Raw genomic sequence first — 16,144 nt, forward strand, 5'->3', positions numbered from 1 at the left:
GATATTCAGGGATCCATCGTTAATCTTGTGACAATGTTTAATGAACTAGATCTATGAATTCTAAGCTATGATGACAATTCCACAAATACCCCCAACATTATCAAAGTTCACTGACCCTAGATGACCTTTGACCTTGGTCATGTGACCTGAAACTCACACAGGATGTTCAGGGATACTTAATTGCTCTTATGTCTAAGTTCCATGAACTAAATATATACAATTACAAAGTTAGGATAAAAATTCCACAAATACCCCCAACATGGTCAGAGTTCACTGACCCTAAGTGACCTTTGAGCTTGGTCATGTGACCTGAAACTCGGGCAGGATCTTCAGTGATACACTATTACCATTATGTCTAAGTTTCATGAACTAGGTATGTACACTTTCTAAGTTATGATGACATTTCAAAAACTTAAACTTGGTTAAATTTTCAATGTTGACGATGCCGTCGCCACCGTTGGAAAAGCGGCACCTATAGTCGCTCTGCTATGCAGGCGAGACAAAAAGTATCAAGCCTTAATTGGCTTTTATTTCTATTACTTTTCATGAAGAAATTATGGTTCCTCATACTTGTTATCCATTTTCCTGTTTTTCATAGATATTTTAACACTTAATTACAGAGTTATCTGTCATTTATAAGCATTTTAACAAAAGAGATAAATGAAAAATTCAAATAATGAAGTGAAAGACTCAACAATTATATGAGCTGAATTACTACTTGATATGTTTCTTTCAGTAGTTATTCTTAATTCAAATATTTGATTGGAAAGAATTTATAAAAACAGCAAAATGAGAAGAGTGTTTGAATTAAATGCAATTCTTTTTTAAAGCTATCTCTTTTATCTTTATTTTAATGCCTCGTCTATAGTTGTATAACTTAAATCACTGAAATGTGCCCTACTTTCCTATTTGAATTTCAGAATGTTATTTTTATTTTATTAGATGGCATAAAAGTGAAAACCAACTAGATTTAGCAAGATTGTTGTAAGATTGTTTTGAAATACAATAAATGTTTTAAATGCTAAAAATGCAATTTTCACAGAGTCTATAGTAGAGGGCAGGAAGTTCTGTCAGAAAATGGGGCTAAATCAACTGTTTTCACACAATTTAAGAAACATACTGTCTGGTGATGGACCGATCAACATTCAGCATTCACTCACTAATCATGCCCTTTTTGCACAGTTAACCACATCTACAATACAAGAAGCAGATGTTGAGATACACTGCCAGTACCTGAATTCTTACTTTACTTGGATACCTCCATCCCAAAACCTTTCAGTTCTTATCACATATAATTCACACAGTGTTTTTTTAGAGTGTTGCTGAAAATGACTGAGCACTCTCAGTTGGGTTTGGAAGAACTTGCAATAGACAGTTCCCACATGACATGACATCACAAGTAGCCACATTGGATGACATAACAATGGGAAACTTGTGCATTAGATCATAACAACAATGATTGATCATTGTCTAATGTATAGGTTTGAATTCTTTGTCCTCTAGCATGGCTACTGTGGGGAAAACTTTATAGATATTTGCAAGTCCATTCTAGGTTTAAAAATCAATAAATCATCATTCCGCCACACCTTATGCAATGTTGTAAAAAATAAAAACCAAACTCATTCGGGAATAACCTCAATTGCTTCCTCTATTTACTAAAAAAAAACCAAGATCAGACTCTTGATTTTCACTTGTATCTATCACGTTAAAACTGTCCAATCACAAATGTGCAAGTGCTTGAAATCTATTGCAAACAAATTTCTTGTACTGCCCCCTAAGTGAGCCTTTAAATAACCAACCTGTGCCAGGACATGGATCATAATATCGCCCTTCAATGATCTGTCTCTTAAGATTGTTGAAATCATCTCCTCCAAAAGGCATCGTCTTATAAACCATAGCATACAGGATGACACCAAGGCTCCAACAATCAACCTATAAATGATGTCAGAGTAAAGTAAACTGTAGAAATCAACATCATGCAAGTTAATAAATGATGGATGAAATCAAAAATCAATTATGTGGTCCCCAGGCAACAGTGAAAGACTTGAGTTTCCTTTTCTTGCTTCTTCTCAAATAAAATACATTTCTGGTAGAGAGCTACAGCTTCCAAAGTCAACAATTTGGTTGAATAACAGATGAGGAGTAGACTAGCCCATGATAAAGCCATGGTTATAATAAGCATACGCTGATACGAAGATTTGAGCATAATGACCAAAGGTCACATTACCAACAGAAAATTCTCACTGATTGAGATTAAAAGAGATGGCAGATTTCAGAAGATAAATCAATAATCATTACATTGGTTAACAATTAATCAAGAGAAGCTTCTGTGTAACAATCAAATACTTCTCAACATGGATACTGCCTTCCATCAATATATCTGAATTTGTTTGATGAACTTACCTCTGGACCATGGTATGGTTGACCATTGACTATTTCAGGAGAAGCATAAAGAGGACTTCCACAGAATGTATGTAGGAGATCATTGTCACTGTAGTAACTTGAAAGACCAAAATCAGCAATCTGTTTTCAAAACAGAAGATAAGGGAAATAAAAAGAAAATTTATTAGAGCTGTTTGGCTATCCATCCATTGAAAATTATAGTAGGTGTAGGTGTGAGTTAAAGATACTTAATCATCTGGAACAGATCATCAAGTCACACTTCTGCTGAGAGATTAAACCATTTTCACATAATTATTCAAAGAAATATGGGGAGATGGGTAGTGACAGCAGACAGGTGCATTTATCCTGAGTTCTTGGCCAGATCAATGTCCATAAAAATCCAGGATGCACATATAAACTTTAATGTTGACCTCAAAATGAACTTTGACCATTCTATGTGACCTCCGAACACAATAACATGCAGGTCTCCTAAGTACACCTACAACCCAAGTTTGGTATAAAAGCGACTTACAGTTGCAGAGTTCTGTGTCATATCGTTGCCCTCAAAATGACCTTTGACCTTACCATGTGACCTCTGATTGTGCCATGATATGCAGGTCTCCTCAGTGCATCTACAACCCAAGTTTGGTTGAAAAGTGACTTACGGTTGCAGAATTTATGTGTCATAAGGTTTGTGACGGATGACATTTGGATCCTTAAGCCTTGCCTTCACCTCTGGTGGGCGAGACAAAAAGCCCTTTTAACATTCCACTCTGAATTCGTGATATCAGAGTTCCTTCTGTGTTTTATACCCCTGTCATAAACCCAATTATGCAGCTAATAGCAGCATAATTTGGTCGTAAAATTGGAGGAGGACCAGAGTTATCCGCATTATTTTGATGCTGCTATTATCCGCATAATAGCAGCATCGGGACAAGATTTTGAGTTTATGAACGCATTTCCAAATAATGCGGACAATTGCCATGGTGCGGTCACAAGGTCACCCTTTTCCAACACAACCGCATCGGAGGGGGCGTGTCCAGTTGTCATGACGATTATCCGCCTTTTTCAGGACGGGCGCTCGTAAAAATAATGTGGCTTATTTTCGGAGTTTGTGAACGCAATTTTTATTGAATTATCCGCATTACTCTTAGGCGGCTAATTGGAGGATGGGTTTATGAAAAGGGTATTAGATGTAGCTCTTCATCATCTCTGTGTTTCATTGAGCTAAAATAGGCCAGGCCTATGAAAGGGCCACTTTTCAAAAGGCACATTTTAAGACATTTTCATTATTACCATCATCAAAATTATCATCATCATCACCATCATCATCATTACCAGCATCATCATCATCATCATTACCAGCATCATCATCATCATCATCACGATCATCATCACCATCATCATCACCATCATCATCATTACCAGCATCATCATCATCATCATCAAATTCCATGTCAAGATCAAATGAAACATTCTCTAGAAAGCTTCATCTATTAACTGAGAGTTAAAGATCATCCCACACTGTTGTAATATCACAAATAGTACTCCAAATACAATGCAATTCTATCCATCATTATCCTGCAAAAACTTCTAGAAGTTACTGAAACTGTTTTTCACAAAACTGTCATATTGCAGAAAAACAAGTCTGAATACTTGGCAGTATCACATGGAACTTAGCAGGAAACTCTTCCCATCATGACATGATGTCAAACCAATCTATCAAAACATCTTTCAGCAGAAAACAAATTTCATTGCTCAACAGTAAATTCCTATATTTTTCACCTAACCCTGGAAGTGGCTCAGAAAATATGGGCGGCCATAAGTGCCAAAATTACCGATTTGAGAAATATATATGTACCGTTGAAAATAAACTAAAATGCAGAAATATATCTAAAAATAAAGAAATTTTTAAAATAATTAAGATAACAAAAAAATAGAAATTCACAGAATCAAACATTAGTGCAGAAATATATAAGGACAAACACAAAAACAAGACAATCGCAAAGAATAATAAATGATAAAAAAATACGTAGATAACCATATAATTGAACACAATCACAGAAATATAGGTTCATGCAGGAATAGAGAAAGACTGAGAAATGTAAAGACATTCATAGAATTAAATACAACTTCAGAAATATAGACAACCGCAGAATTGAAGAGAACTACAGGAATAATAGAGACCACAGAAATAAAGACATTTTCAAAAATATAGACAGCCAGAGAATTGTAGACAACCTAATAAATATAGACAATCTCAGAATTTAAGAAAACTTCAGAAACATAAACAACAGAAATATAGACAACCTCAGAACACAAAAACTTCAGAAACATAAACAACAACAGAAATAGAGGCAACCTCAGAAATACAGACAACCGCAAAATTAAACAAAACGACTGAATTATAGTCCATCGCAAATAGCGCTACCTCGTCGAAAATAGAGACTGCAGAAATTCTGGAGAGCACAGAAATTCTGTAGAGCTGAGAAATAAAAGTACAGCACGTCAAACATACTGGAAATGAGAGGGCAATAGAGGGCGTACTACCACCACGCACGTGTATGATGCATGCATGCGACGAGTGTGATCGAGCATGTGCTATGGTTTTCATCGTTACCGGTATTTTGTATTACATTATCCCACTTGTTTTGGGATTTAATTTCAACCTCTATGGTTGATTACGTTTGTTGGGCCTGAACTTGGTAAAGAGGACTTCGTGAAACAGCGGACAAGTAGCTCACTATCTCCGATTCAGTCAAGAAGTTAGACTTATAACGGTGTTGAGAAACGGGCCCCATGATGTCTAATCTACGATGACCGGCGTGAAGTTGGTTGGATATTCGATATTCAAACTGTGAAGTTGGTTGGATATTCAGGTTCGATATTCAAACGCGTGTGAAGTTGGACAGATATTCAATATTCGATATTAAAAAATTAGGGGTTTTGAAAGCTAGCTAGGGGGTTTAAAAGGTGGAACACGTCTCGGGCAACCATAAAATAGCTGGCTTGCCCTAATACGAGGATTTTTTAGGGGACAAAAGTCAGTGAATAAAAGGGTTGGAAATTTCTAATTTAATTTTTTTTTTCAAGAGGCCCCCAGGGATATTCCGACGGCCTAGCCAGGGTAACCACCTATCCTAACTTGTAGAACTCGATTCGGGTAACAAGATAAACACCTGCTTGACCCGGCGCATGTACATTAAGGGGGCTCAAATTAACAAAATTAAAGGGAATAAAGGGCTATTTAGACCATTTTTAAAAAAAAAGTATTTTTTTCAAGTTGCCCCCAGGGATATCCCGACGGCCTAGCCAGGGTAACCACCTATCCTAACTTGTAGAACTCGATTCGGGTAACAAGATAAACACCTGCTTGACCCGGCGCATGTACATTAAGGGGGCTCAAATTAACAAAATTAAATGGAATAAAGGGCTATTTAGACAATTTTTTAATTTAAAAAAGTATTTTTTTCAAGGGGCCCCCAGGGATATCCCGACGGCCTAGCCAGGGTAACCACCTATCCTAACTTGTAGAACTCGATTCGGGTAACACGATAAACACCTGCTTGACCCGGTGCATGTACATTAAGGGGGCTCAAATTAACAAAATTAAAGTGAATAAAGGGCTATTTAGACCATTTTAAAAAAAAAAGTATTTTTTTCAAGTTGCCCCCAGGGATATCCCGACGGCCTAGCCAGGGTAACCACCTATCCTAACTTGTAGAACTCGATTCGGGTAACAAGATAAACACCTGATTGACCCGGTGCATGTACATTAAGGGGGCTCAAATTAACAAAATTAAAGGGAATAAAGGGCTATTTAGACCATTTTTTAATTTAAAAAAGTATTTTTTTCAAGGGGCCCCCAGGGATATCCCGACGGCCTAGCCAGGGTAACCACCTATCCTAACTTGTAGAACTCGATTCGGGTAACACGATAAACACCTGCTTGACCCGGCGCATGTACATTAAGGGGGCTCAAATTAACAAAATTAAAGGGAATAAAGGGCTATTTAGACCATTTTTTAATTAAAAAAAGTATTTTTTTCAAGGGGCCCCCAGGGATATCCCGACGGCCTAGCCAGGGTAACCACCTATCCTAACTTGTAGAACTCGATTCGGGTAACACGATAAACACCTGCTTGACCCGGTGCATGCACATTAAGGGGGCTCAAATTAACAAAATTAAAGGGAATAAAGGGCCATTTAGAGCATTGGGAACTACTGCCCCGACTTCCTCCCTATCTCTTAGTGCCGGCAATGGGAAGAGTAGAAAAAAAAACCAATAAGAAAAGGGAGAAAATGAAATAGAAGATATCATTTATTCTACTCTTTTATATTGTATTAATTATATTTGATTTTTTATACAAAATTATGAAAAAACAATAAAAACTTTAAAAGATAAAAAAATAGAAGAGAGAGAAGGGAAAGGGACTCGGAGAGAGAGCAAAGAAAAGGATGGGGGAATATAAAGAAAAATAGGGAGAACGGAGAGGTCATAATAGTATGAACAGGATACTTTAGGATTGTTCCCCGAGCAACTTTGAGATTGTTTTAGACATGCATGGTGTGCAGAAAATGAACATCATATATCTTTCATCTTCCTTTCCTTTCTTTCCTTTTGTCATTTCTTTTTTGTTCCCAGTTTCAGAACTTTTTGGGGGGCTTGGGGCAGTGTTATCGGATGGGGTCCGGAACAATAATGGCACAAGGGTTTTTATCCTATAAGGAGGCAAAATAACATTCTCGGTGGGGGGGGGGGGGTGACACACAATTTTTTTAAATCGAGCGAGAAGTGCGAGCTAATTTTATTTCAAAAATAATGGTGTCCCTCCTGACTTGAAAAGCGACCTGTTAAGGACTAGCTGTTTGCATTAATTGGGTCATGAAGATGATATCTCACCAAATAAATAGTGTGAGCGCGAAGGGATGATACCTGGACGTTCTAAGCACCTTTTTTGTCATCATGAACTGAATGGGTATCTAATTCGCTGAAAATATTTCAGTTATGAAAATTGTGGACACGCAGGATATGTATCTCGCTAAAACAAATAATGAAAACTCTAATGACATTGGATTTTTAAGACCCATGTAAATAGATAATTTACTTATTTCAATTATTAGTTACTGCGAGCGCGTAGCGCGAGCGACATCGTGAATTTTATATAATGACCTGAAAGTTCTATGTTAGTGACCAAAATTGTCGGGAGCTAAATGCTAACGGTGAATGGATGAGAAAATTTTCAAAATTTTAAGAACAAAAAAAAAAAGTCTTGGAGAATTATGACAATGCTTACTAAACATTTTTTTCTTCAAAATTTCGGGGGGTTGGGCAACTCACTGGGCCTCATCCTTTGGTGCCACCACTGGTCTGGGGCGGAGCCCCCGGAACCTCGTGATATTTTAAAACTTTGCAGATGGCCAACATTTTTTAATCATATCGCGGGTATATACACCACATATTATATTAAAGGGATGGTCCGGGCTGAAAGTATTATAGCTTAATAAATAGAGTAAAATTCACTTAGCAAAATGCCAAAAATTTCATCAAAATCGGATAACAAATTTTTTATTAAGAAGTTTAAATTTTAGCAATGTTTTGTGAAAACAGTATGGTCATGATATTCATTAGGTGGGCTGATGATGTCACATCTCCACTTGTTATTTTTTTTTTTACTATATGAAATTAGGTCTATTCAAATTTTTTTCCTCCAAGAGCTAGCAAAATTGGATTGTCCATTGCTTTATTGCATTTGATATTATTTTATTGCTGCAACTTATTTCACTATAAGGGAGACATTATTCACACAAGTATGAAATAACGGGGAAAAAATTATGTATTAACACGTTAAGAAAAATGAAAGTTGAGATGTAACATCCACAGCCCATCTAATAAATATTCATGATGATTGTTTTCACAAAATATTGCTAAACTTTAAACTTGTTTGTTTGTTTTATTTCATAACAATATAGATACAATAACGGAGGATCGCCCAATTCAGCTGTATTTGCAAAATACTGCTGTTCTTCCTTGGGGTCCTACATTTACCAAACAAAGTAATATACACCAATAAAAATACTAAAAGAAAACATTTCCAAGTAAAGTACATTGACAGAAAAGTGTTCAAAAAAAACTTACTAAAACTATGAAAACAAAAAGAAAGAAGTAAAAATACAAATGCTCAATCTAAATAATCATAATAGAGTATGAAAGCAACTTAAAGTTGGTACATTATGAATTTCATTGAGCAATCGATTATAAATTGATATCCCCGATAGAAAAATGTCCTTTTACAATTGTTAGAATTTGGCTTGGGTAAATTAATAACAAATACTTTAGTATTTGTTTTCCGATTTTAATGAAATTTTTGGCATTTTGCTCAGTGAATACCACTCTATGTATCAAAATATAAATATTTTCACCCCGGACTATCCCTTTAAGTTCAAAGCAGTTCAGTGCGGATAATAAACGAAATATATTAAAGCAGCAAAACATAGCAAAAGTGGAAAATTTGTATAAGTCACCAGCGAGCGAAGCGAGCTAGAAAATCTTGGCCTTTTAAAAAGATTTTAAATATAAATTCAAATTATGTGATGGTCGCATTGGCAATTTAGCCGATCAATCAATCAATAATTAGTCACGCGATATCGTATAAAAGAGACATGTTAATTCATAATACAATTATTTTTTAGGGGTATAACTCCGTCCTTGTTGATTAATTGAATTGAAGGCTACACGTGCCATAGAAAATGTTTCCTGAGAATTATTTGAAGATTAGAAGAACGTTAAACTCATATTTTCAACAAGACGTTTTGTATCGATATACGGCCCCATATTTTTTCGGTATGCCTATTTTCTGCAAGAGCATGCAGAGACAGCCGATCTACAACAAAAGGCTAAAGATAATCATTCGACCCAACCCATTCTCATTTTTCTTACTTTGTAATCTGATTACAAAAAAGAAGTATGTATAATGATTAGACTGATTCGAGAAGAAAAATAAACTTTGTGCGAAAACAAAATACATGTATCACTCGGTTTTCGGAACTATGTTAGTGGCGGAGGAATTAGGACTGAGTGTCATTAATGAATAAAATCTGCTGATGAGATGCTTTACCGAGTTGCCCCTAAATGTGCATGCGCCGGGTCAAGCAGGTGTTTATCTTGTTACCCGAATCGAGTTCTACAAGTTAGGATAGGTGGTTACCCTGGCTAGGCCGTCGGGATATCCCTGGGGGCCCCTTGAAAAAAATACTTTTTTAAATTAAAAAATGGTCTAAATAGCCCTTTATTCCCTTTAATTTTGTTAATTTGAGCCCCCTTAATGTACATGCGCCGGGTCAAGCAGGTGTTTATCTTGTTACCCGAATCGAGTTCTACAAGTTAGGATAGGTGGTTACCCTGGCTAGGCCGTCGGGATATCCCTGGGGGCCCCTTGAAAAAAATACTTTTTTTAATTAAAAAATGGTCTAAATAGCCCTTTATTCCCTTTAATTTTGTTAATTTGAGCCCCCTTAATGTACATGCGCCGGGTCAAGCAGGTGTTTATCGTGTTACCCGAATCGAGTTCTACAAGTTAGGATAGGTGGTTACCCTGGCTAGGCCGTCGGGATATCCCTGGGGGCCCCTTGAAAAAAATACTTTTTTAAATTAAAAAATGGTCTAAATAGCCCTTTATTCCCTTTAATTTTGTTAATTTGAGCCCCCTTAATGTACATGCACCGGGTCAATCAGGTGTTTATCTTGTTACCCGAATCGAGTTCTACAAGTTAGGATAGGTGGTTACCCTGGCTAGGCCGTCGGGATATCCCTGGGGGCCCCTTGAAAAAAATACTTTTTTTAATTAAAAAATGGTCTAAATAGCCCTTTATTCCCTTTAATTTTCTTAATTTGAGCCCCCTTAATGTACATGCGCCGGGTCAAGCAGGTGTTTATCTTGTTACCCGAATCGAGTTCTACAAGTTAGGATAGGTGGTTACCCTGGCTAGGCCGTCGGGATATCCCTGGGGGCCCCTTGAAAAAAATACTTTTTTTAATTAAAAAATGGTCTAAATAGCCCTTTATTCACTTTAATTTTGTTAATTTGAGCCCCCTTAATGTACATGCGCCGGGTCAAGCAGGTGTTTATCGTGTTACCCGAATCGATTTCTACAAGTTAGGATAGGTGGTTACCCTGGCTAGGCCGTCGGGATATCCCTGGGGGCCCCTTGAAAAAAATACTTTTTTTAATTAAAAAATGGTCTAAATAGCCCTTTATTCCCTTTAATTTTGTTAATTTGAGCCCCCTTAATGTACATGCGCCGGGTCAAGCAGGTGTTTATCTTGTTACCCGAATCGAGTTCTACAAGTTAGGATAGGTGGTTACCCTGGCTAGGCCGTCGGAATATCCCTGGGGGCCTCTTGAAAAAAAAATTAAATTAGAAATTTCCAACCCTTTTATTCACTGACTTTTGTCCCCTAAAAAATCCTCGTATTAGGGCAAGCCAGCTATTTTATGGTTGCCCGAGACGTGTTCCACCTTTTAAACCCCCTAGCTAGCTTTCAAAACCCCTAATTTTTTAATATCGAATATTGAATATCTGTCCAACTTCACACGCGTTTGAATATCGAACCTGAATATCCAACCAACTTCACAGTTTGAATATCGAATATCCAACCAACTTCACGCCGGTCATCGTAGATTAGACATCATGGGGCCCGTTTCTCAACACCGTTATAAGTCTAACTTCTTGACTGAATCGGAGATAGTGAGCTACTTGTCCGCTGTTTCACGAAGTCCTCTTTACCAAGTTCAGGCCCAACAAACGAAATCAACCATAGTGGTTGAAATTAAATCCCAAAACAAGTGGGATAATGTAATACAAAATACCGGTAACGATGAAAACCATAGCACATGCTCGATCGCACTCGTCGCATGCATGCATCATACACGTGCGTGGTGGTAGTACGCCCTCTATTGCCCTCTCATTTCCAGTATGTTTGACGTGCTGTACTTTTATTTCTCAGCTCTACAGAATTTCTGTGCTCTCCAGAATTTCTGCAGTCTCTATTTTCGACGAGGTAGCGCTATTTGCGATGGACTATAATTCAGTCGTTTTGTTTAATTTTGCGGTTGTCTGTATTTCTGAGGTTGCCTCTATTTCTGTTGTTGTTTATGTTTCTGAAGTTTTTGTGTTCTGAGGTTGTCTATATTTCTGTTGTTTATGTTTCTGAAGTTTTCTTAAATTCTGAGATTGTCTATATTTATTAGGTTGTCTACAATTCTCTGGCTGTCTATATTTTTGAAAATGTCTTTATTTCTGTGGTCTCTATTATTCCTGTAGTTCTCTTCAATTCTGCGGTTGTCTATATTTCTGAAGTTGTATTTAATTCTATGAATGTCTTTACATTTCTCAGTCTTTCTCTATTCCTGCATGAACCTATATTTCTGTGATTGTGTTCAATTATATGGTTATCTACGTATTTTTTTATCATTTATTATTCTTTGCGATTGTCTTGTTTTTGTGTTTGTCCTTATATATTTCTGCACTAATGTTTGATTCTGTGAATTTCTATTTTTTTGTTATCTTAATTATTTTAAAAATTTCTTTATTTTTAGATATATTTCTGCATTTTAGTTTATTTTCAACGGTACATATATATTTCTCAAATCGGTAATTTTGGCACTTATGGCCGCCCATAAGAAAAGTCCCTAGTCAATTGATTTTGCTACTAGAAGGCTATTTGAGAGAAATGTTGATAGTTTGACAAGTAACAGACCTAGAAAACTATAACAAATCTACCCAGAAATGAAGTAGCATTCCTTTTCTGATTGGATTTCCGTTCTAGGTCCCCTTCTTTTTACCACCTTTTTATTCGTGAACAAGTTATTCTGGCAGCAGCATGTATTTGTTTTCATTTCTTGAACGCAAACACTTCCCTCTGCAACCCCTACTCATAAGGCGGTTTCAAACCGCCTCGATCACAAGAATCCCCGTTAAATTACGAGAACTTTTTAAGGCTAAAAAATACCCGTTAATTATTCCTGCATTCAGACCGCCCCGAAACACATCCTTCGGTATAAGTTCCCGAAGTTACGAGCATGCGCAGTGTGGTCTGATAAGCAGGCAAGGCGGGAGATTCAAAATCACTAGCCCAGCAGCCACCCACGCCGCCGCGCCCAACGACACGCTGGGCTAAAAGTTCCCGTAATTTGCTTTCACATCGCCAAAATACCTACGACCTTGGAAAAATCCCCACAAAAGTTCTCGTAATTTCGCCAAGTACCTACTATTTAGCGGGTATTTTCTTTCGGGGAAATTACGAGTAGTTTGCTTTCACATTACCAAAATACCTGGTATTTTCTGATCGGGGTAAATTTCCCGATCAGAGAATACCTGGAACTGGCGAACTTCGAGGCGGTCTGAAACCACCTATAGAAAACAAAATGCTTGGTAGACCTTGAAATACTAACTTGAAATTGCATATAAGCAAAAGTCAAATAGAAAATGGAGGTATGAATGTGAACAAAGCCTTGCACAGCAGGTGCTGTTCATTTCAATCAACAATTCTTAGAAGAAGGTTGGTGTTCAAAAAAACTTTCTGATAGTGGTCTCATTCAAAACAATTCACAATTTAATTTCAATTGTGATATGATTCCTTCAACTTGAATTTATTGCAAGGGAGACCCTAACTAAATGTAACTTATTGATTTGAATATTACATGTTTGTGACCTACCTGGGAGGTGAAATACCCCCTGCCTTAAAGGAGAAGTTCACCCTGACAAAAACTTTATTGTAAAAATAGCAGAAAAAATAATAGAAAATACTGCTGAAGGCTTGAGAAAAATTCATCAAAGAATTAACAAATTATTAGAATTTCAATTACTTGATTTGTAACATTATATGGGAGCCGCATTCCTACATAGCGAATGTTAAAAAATCAATGAAATGTAATTTTCTCAGAAAATTATTTCGCACCCATTCATGAATAGAAAACTCCTTAAGTCTTAAGTCATAAGAACCATACAAAATTAGAAATTCATGCATTTTATATTACATAACATATGGGGCAGCTGCTCGTTTATGACGTCACAAATACAAAACTTTGAACTCTAATAACTTTCTTAATCTTTAAAGGACTTCCTCAAACCTTCCCCAATATTTTTTTATTATTTTTTCTGCAATTTTTACATTAAAATTTTCTTTATGGTGAACTTCCCCTTTAAAACCAAGTATTATCAGGCCTATATTATCTGACCTACCCTTCCTGTATTGCCAAACTGTAGGCCTATATATGATTGGCACAATTTGTCATTTTCCTAATGGAAAATTACCAGCAGCTCAAATGCATGATTACATGAAATTTGTAATACCTTGTTGGGAGATAAGTTTCCACCTTGAATTACAAGATTAAACAATTGACAATGTCCACTATGATACTTCTAATTTATTGAAATTCCATGTCCTTTGCCAATGGATTAAAAGCTAATTAGATAATACTACAGCCAGAAAATCATTACATTTGGCCTACTATCTAGTATCTTTTTTCATAAGTGTCACATATAACAAATAGAGAGTAAGACATCAAACCATATATAAAAGTGCCCTATATGTACATATCTCCAAGTTTGGAAAACCATCTCACAATGTGAGCTGAGTCTACCCAGCAAACTTCCGGTGTATCTCGCGAGCTTTATTCAAGTTTTGGTTTTCTATGCATGCAGTCCATCCAGAGTACACTTGATTTTATACACAGTCCCATACCTTCAAAATTATGTATTTTGAAACTGCTTTCCATCAGTTATGTGCAAGCAAGTCACGGCACTGTACTTCTGGTATATGAACTCCCTTTGTTGTACACACATTCATGCAGGCATACTTTTCGCACCAGCGTTTGTTTACATATATTCATTGCAGAGGATTGTGACGGGTAATAGGAGGAACTGACAAGCGAGGCAAGTCTGTTCCGTGAGCTGGGGCTAAACGTGAGGGAGAGGACGAGCCCACGAGCCGAGGATGACTCACGAGGTGAGTCTGATCCATGAGCTGGGGCTAAGTGAGAATGCGGTAAAAGTTTGCTGAAAAGGTGAATTTGACTCCAGAATCCAAGTAGTAAAATATGAAGTTGATGCAATAAAAGGTCTTGGATTGATAAACAGGGGAACTCAACTCTCTCTAAAACAGTATCTAGAGAAATGTTTCATGGAGTTTTCTTCTTTATTCATACACTGTGCACATGTAGGCCTGCACATGAAATTAAAAAGATTTCTATCAAAATGAATTAATGTCAGCGCAGTGGCTTTCATATCACAATGAATTATTATTTCATTTTGTTGAAAGAGAACACCATCCATCCTGACATCAAACATGATAAAGACATAATAATGAAAGAAACCTTGTTTTCAGTTTAAAAAAAAACAGAGTTATGAATTTTGGCATTTTTTACTTCATGATGTCATGTGTGATGAGGAGACTCCTAATGACTGAATTTGTTGAAGTGTACACACAGGAAGAATTATTTTCAATTTTGAGATGTCATTTTGTAGAATCAATATCAAGAGTTAGATTTAGGGTTGCATTATTGCCAACTGCCCCTCCAATAATAATAATAATAATAATGATAACAATAAAATAATAATAACGCTTTATTTAGTCAGGGTAGCCACTTCAATCATAAGACTGCTCTTCCAGCGGGTCCTGCATAATATAATATGTTATAATTACCCTTCTCCAATCTAAATGCTGAGCCCCAAGCAAGAAGGCAGAAGGTCCCATTTTTATGAGTCTTCGGTATGACTCCACCGGGGATCGAACCCACGACCTCCCGTTCATGAGGCAGATGCTCTACCACTGAGCCACCATGTCCGGTCATGGATTGTATGTTATATATTGTTCTGGATTGTATGTTATATGTGCATACTTGAAGAAGTTGAAGCCTCTTTTGCAGGGCAAAGAACTCTGCGCGACCAAATCTTTGGCTTGACAATCATTTAAATAAAAGCTGAGAACAGTATATATTTACTAAGCATAGCATCATTTTTTTTTACCCCAAGGCAAAAATTTGAATTAATTGGTGTGGTGATTATGGCAAAAGATGGGTTCATCTTATCTCTGCGTAAGTTGTGCCAGTAATTTCATCAAAGCAGCTTCAAAGCTAAGCCAATCTTTATCCAATCAAACAAAATATCTAGATTTTTTGGTGTAATTTCAGCTGCAAAACCTTTTGTCCAATGAGACAAAGTGTCCCAAGAAAGAGAACATTTTAAATTCATTGTTTTGGGTAATCAAATAATCAGAAAACAGGAGCTTTAATATGATTGAATTAAATAATTAGGCCTACATGTAAACTGTTACTACATTATCCTCCTTAATACATGGAGTTAAATCCTGTGTAAAAAGGGTAAAAGAACATTGAATATGCCTATAAAATGCTGAATATTGACTGATTTAAGGATTTGCAAGTCGATAAAATTATATCTGCACTGAAAGGACAAGATGTTTTTGTAAATCTACCCATAGGATATGGAAAAAATGTAATATTTCATGCGATTCCACTATGCGTCGATTATCGATCTCCGCTGTGCAGTGAGGGAATGGTTGCTTCCCCTTGACTTGAGTCTGACCAATGGCTGACCAGTATCTCCCGGGAAGTTTCGCGGCGGTGATGGGTCTGTTACGGCCAGTAGTAGTAATACCACTACTCGCAGCATTTTGCTGGTTATATCCCCTTTAGTGTCCCGCAATTAAATGAATCCCCTGCAGAATAGTGGAATACTATAG

At 36.7% G+C, this 16,144-nt stretch overlaps 1 protein-coding gene across 1 annotated transcript in view; it reads right to left on the bottom strand.

Moving 5' to 3' along the window:
- The window catches only part of LOC121410154 (NUAK family SNF1-like kinase 1), a 60,095-nt gene that overhangs the window by 2,479 nt on the left and 41,472 nt on the right, over positions 1 to 16,144 (bottom strand). The window contains exons 5-6 of the mRNA XM_041602049.1: positions 2,404 to 2,523; positions 1,800 to 1,932 (exon numbers count right to left, since the gene is read on the bottom strand). Of these exons, the coding sequence (XP_041457983.1) occupies positions 1,800 to 1,932; positions 2,404 to 2,523 (253 nt within the window). The remainder of the gene's footprint in view (positions 1 to 1,799; positions 1,933 to 2,403; positions 2,524 to 16,144) is intronic.

Source organism: Lytechinus variegatus, chromosome 3 (genome assembly GCF_018143015.1).
Source record: "Lytechinus variegatus isolate NC3 chromosome 3, Lvar_3.0, whole genome shotgun sequence".
Taxonomy (NCBI): domain Eukaryota; kingdom Metazoa; phylum Echinodermata; class Echinoidea; order Temnopleuroida; family Toxopneustidae; genus Lytechinus; species Lytechinus variegatus.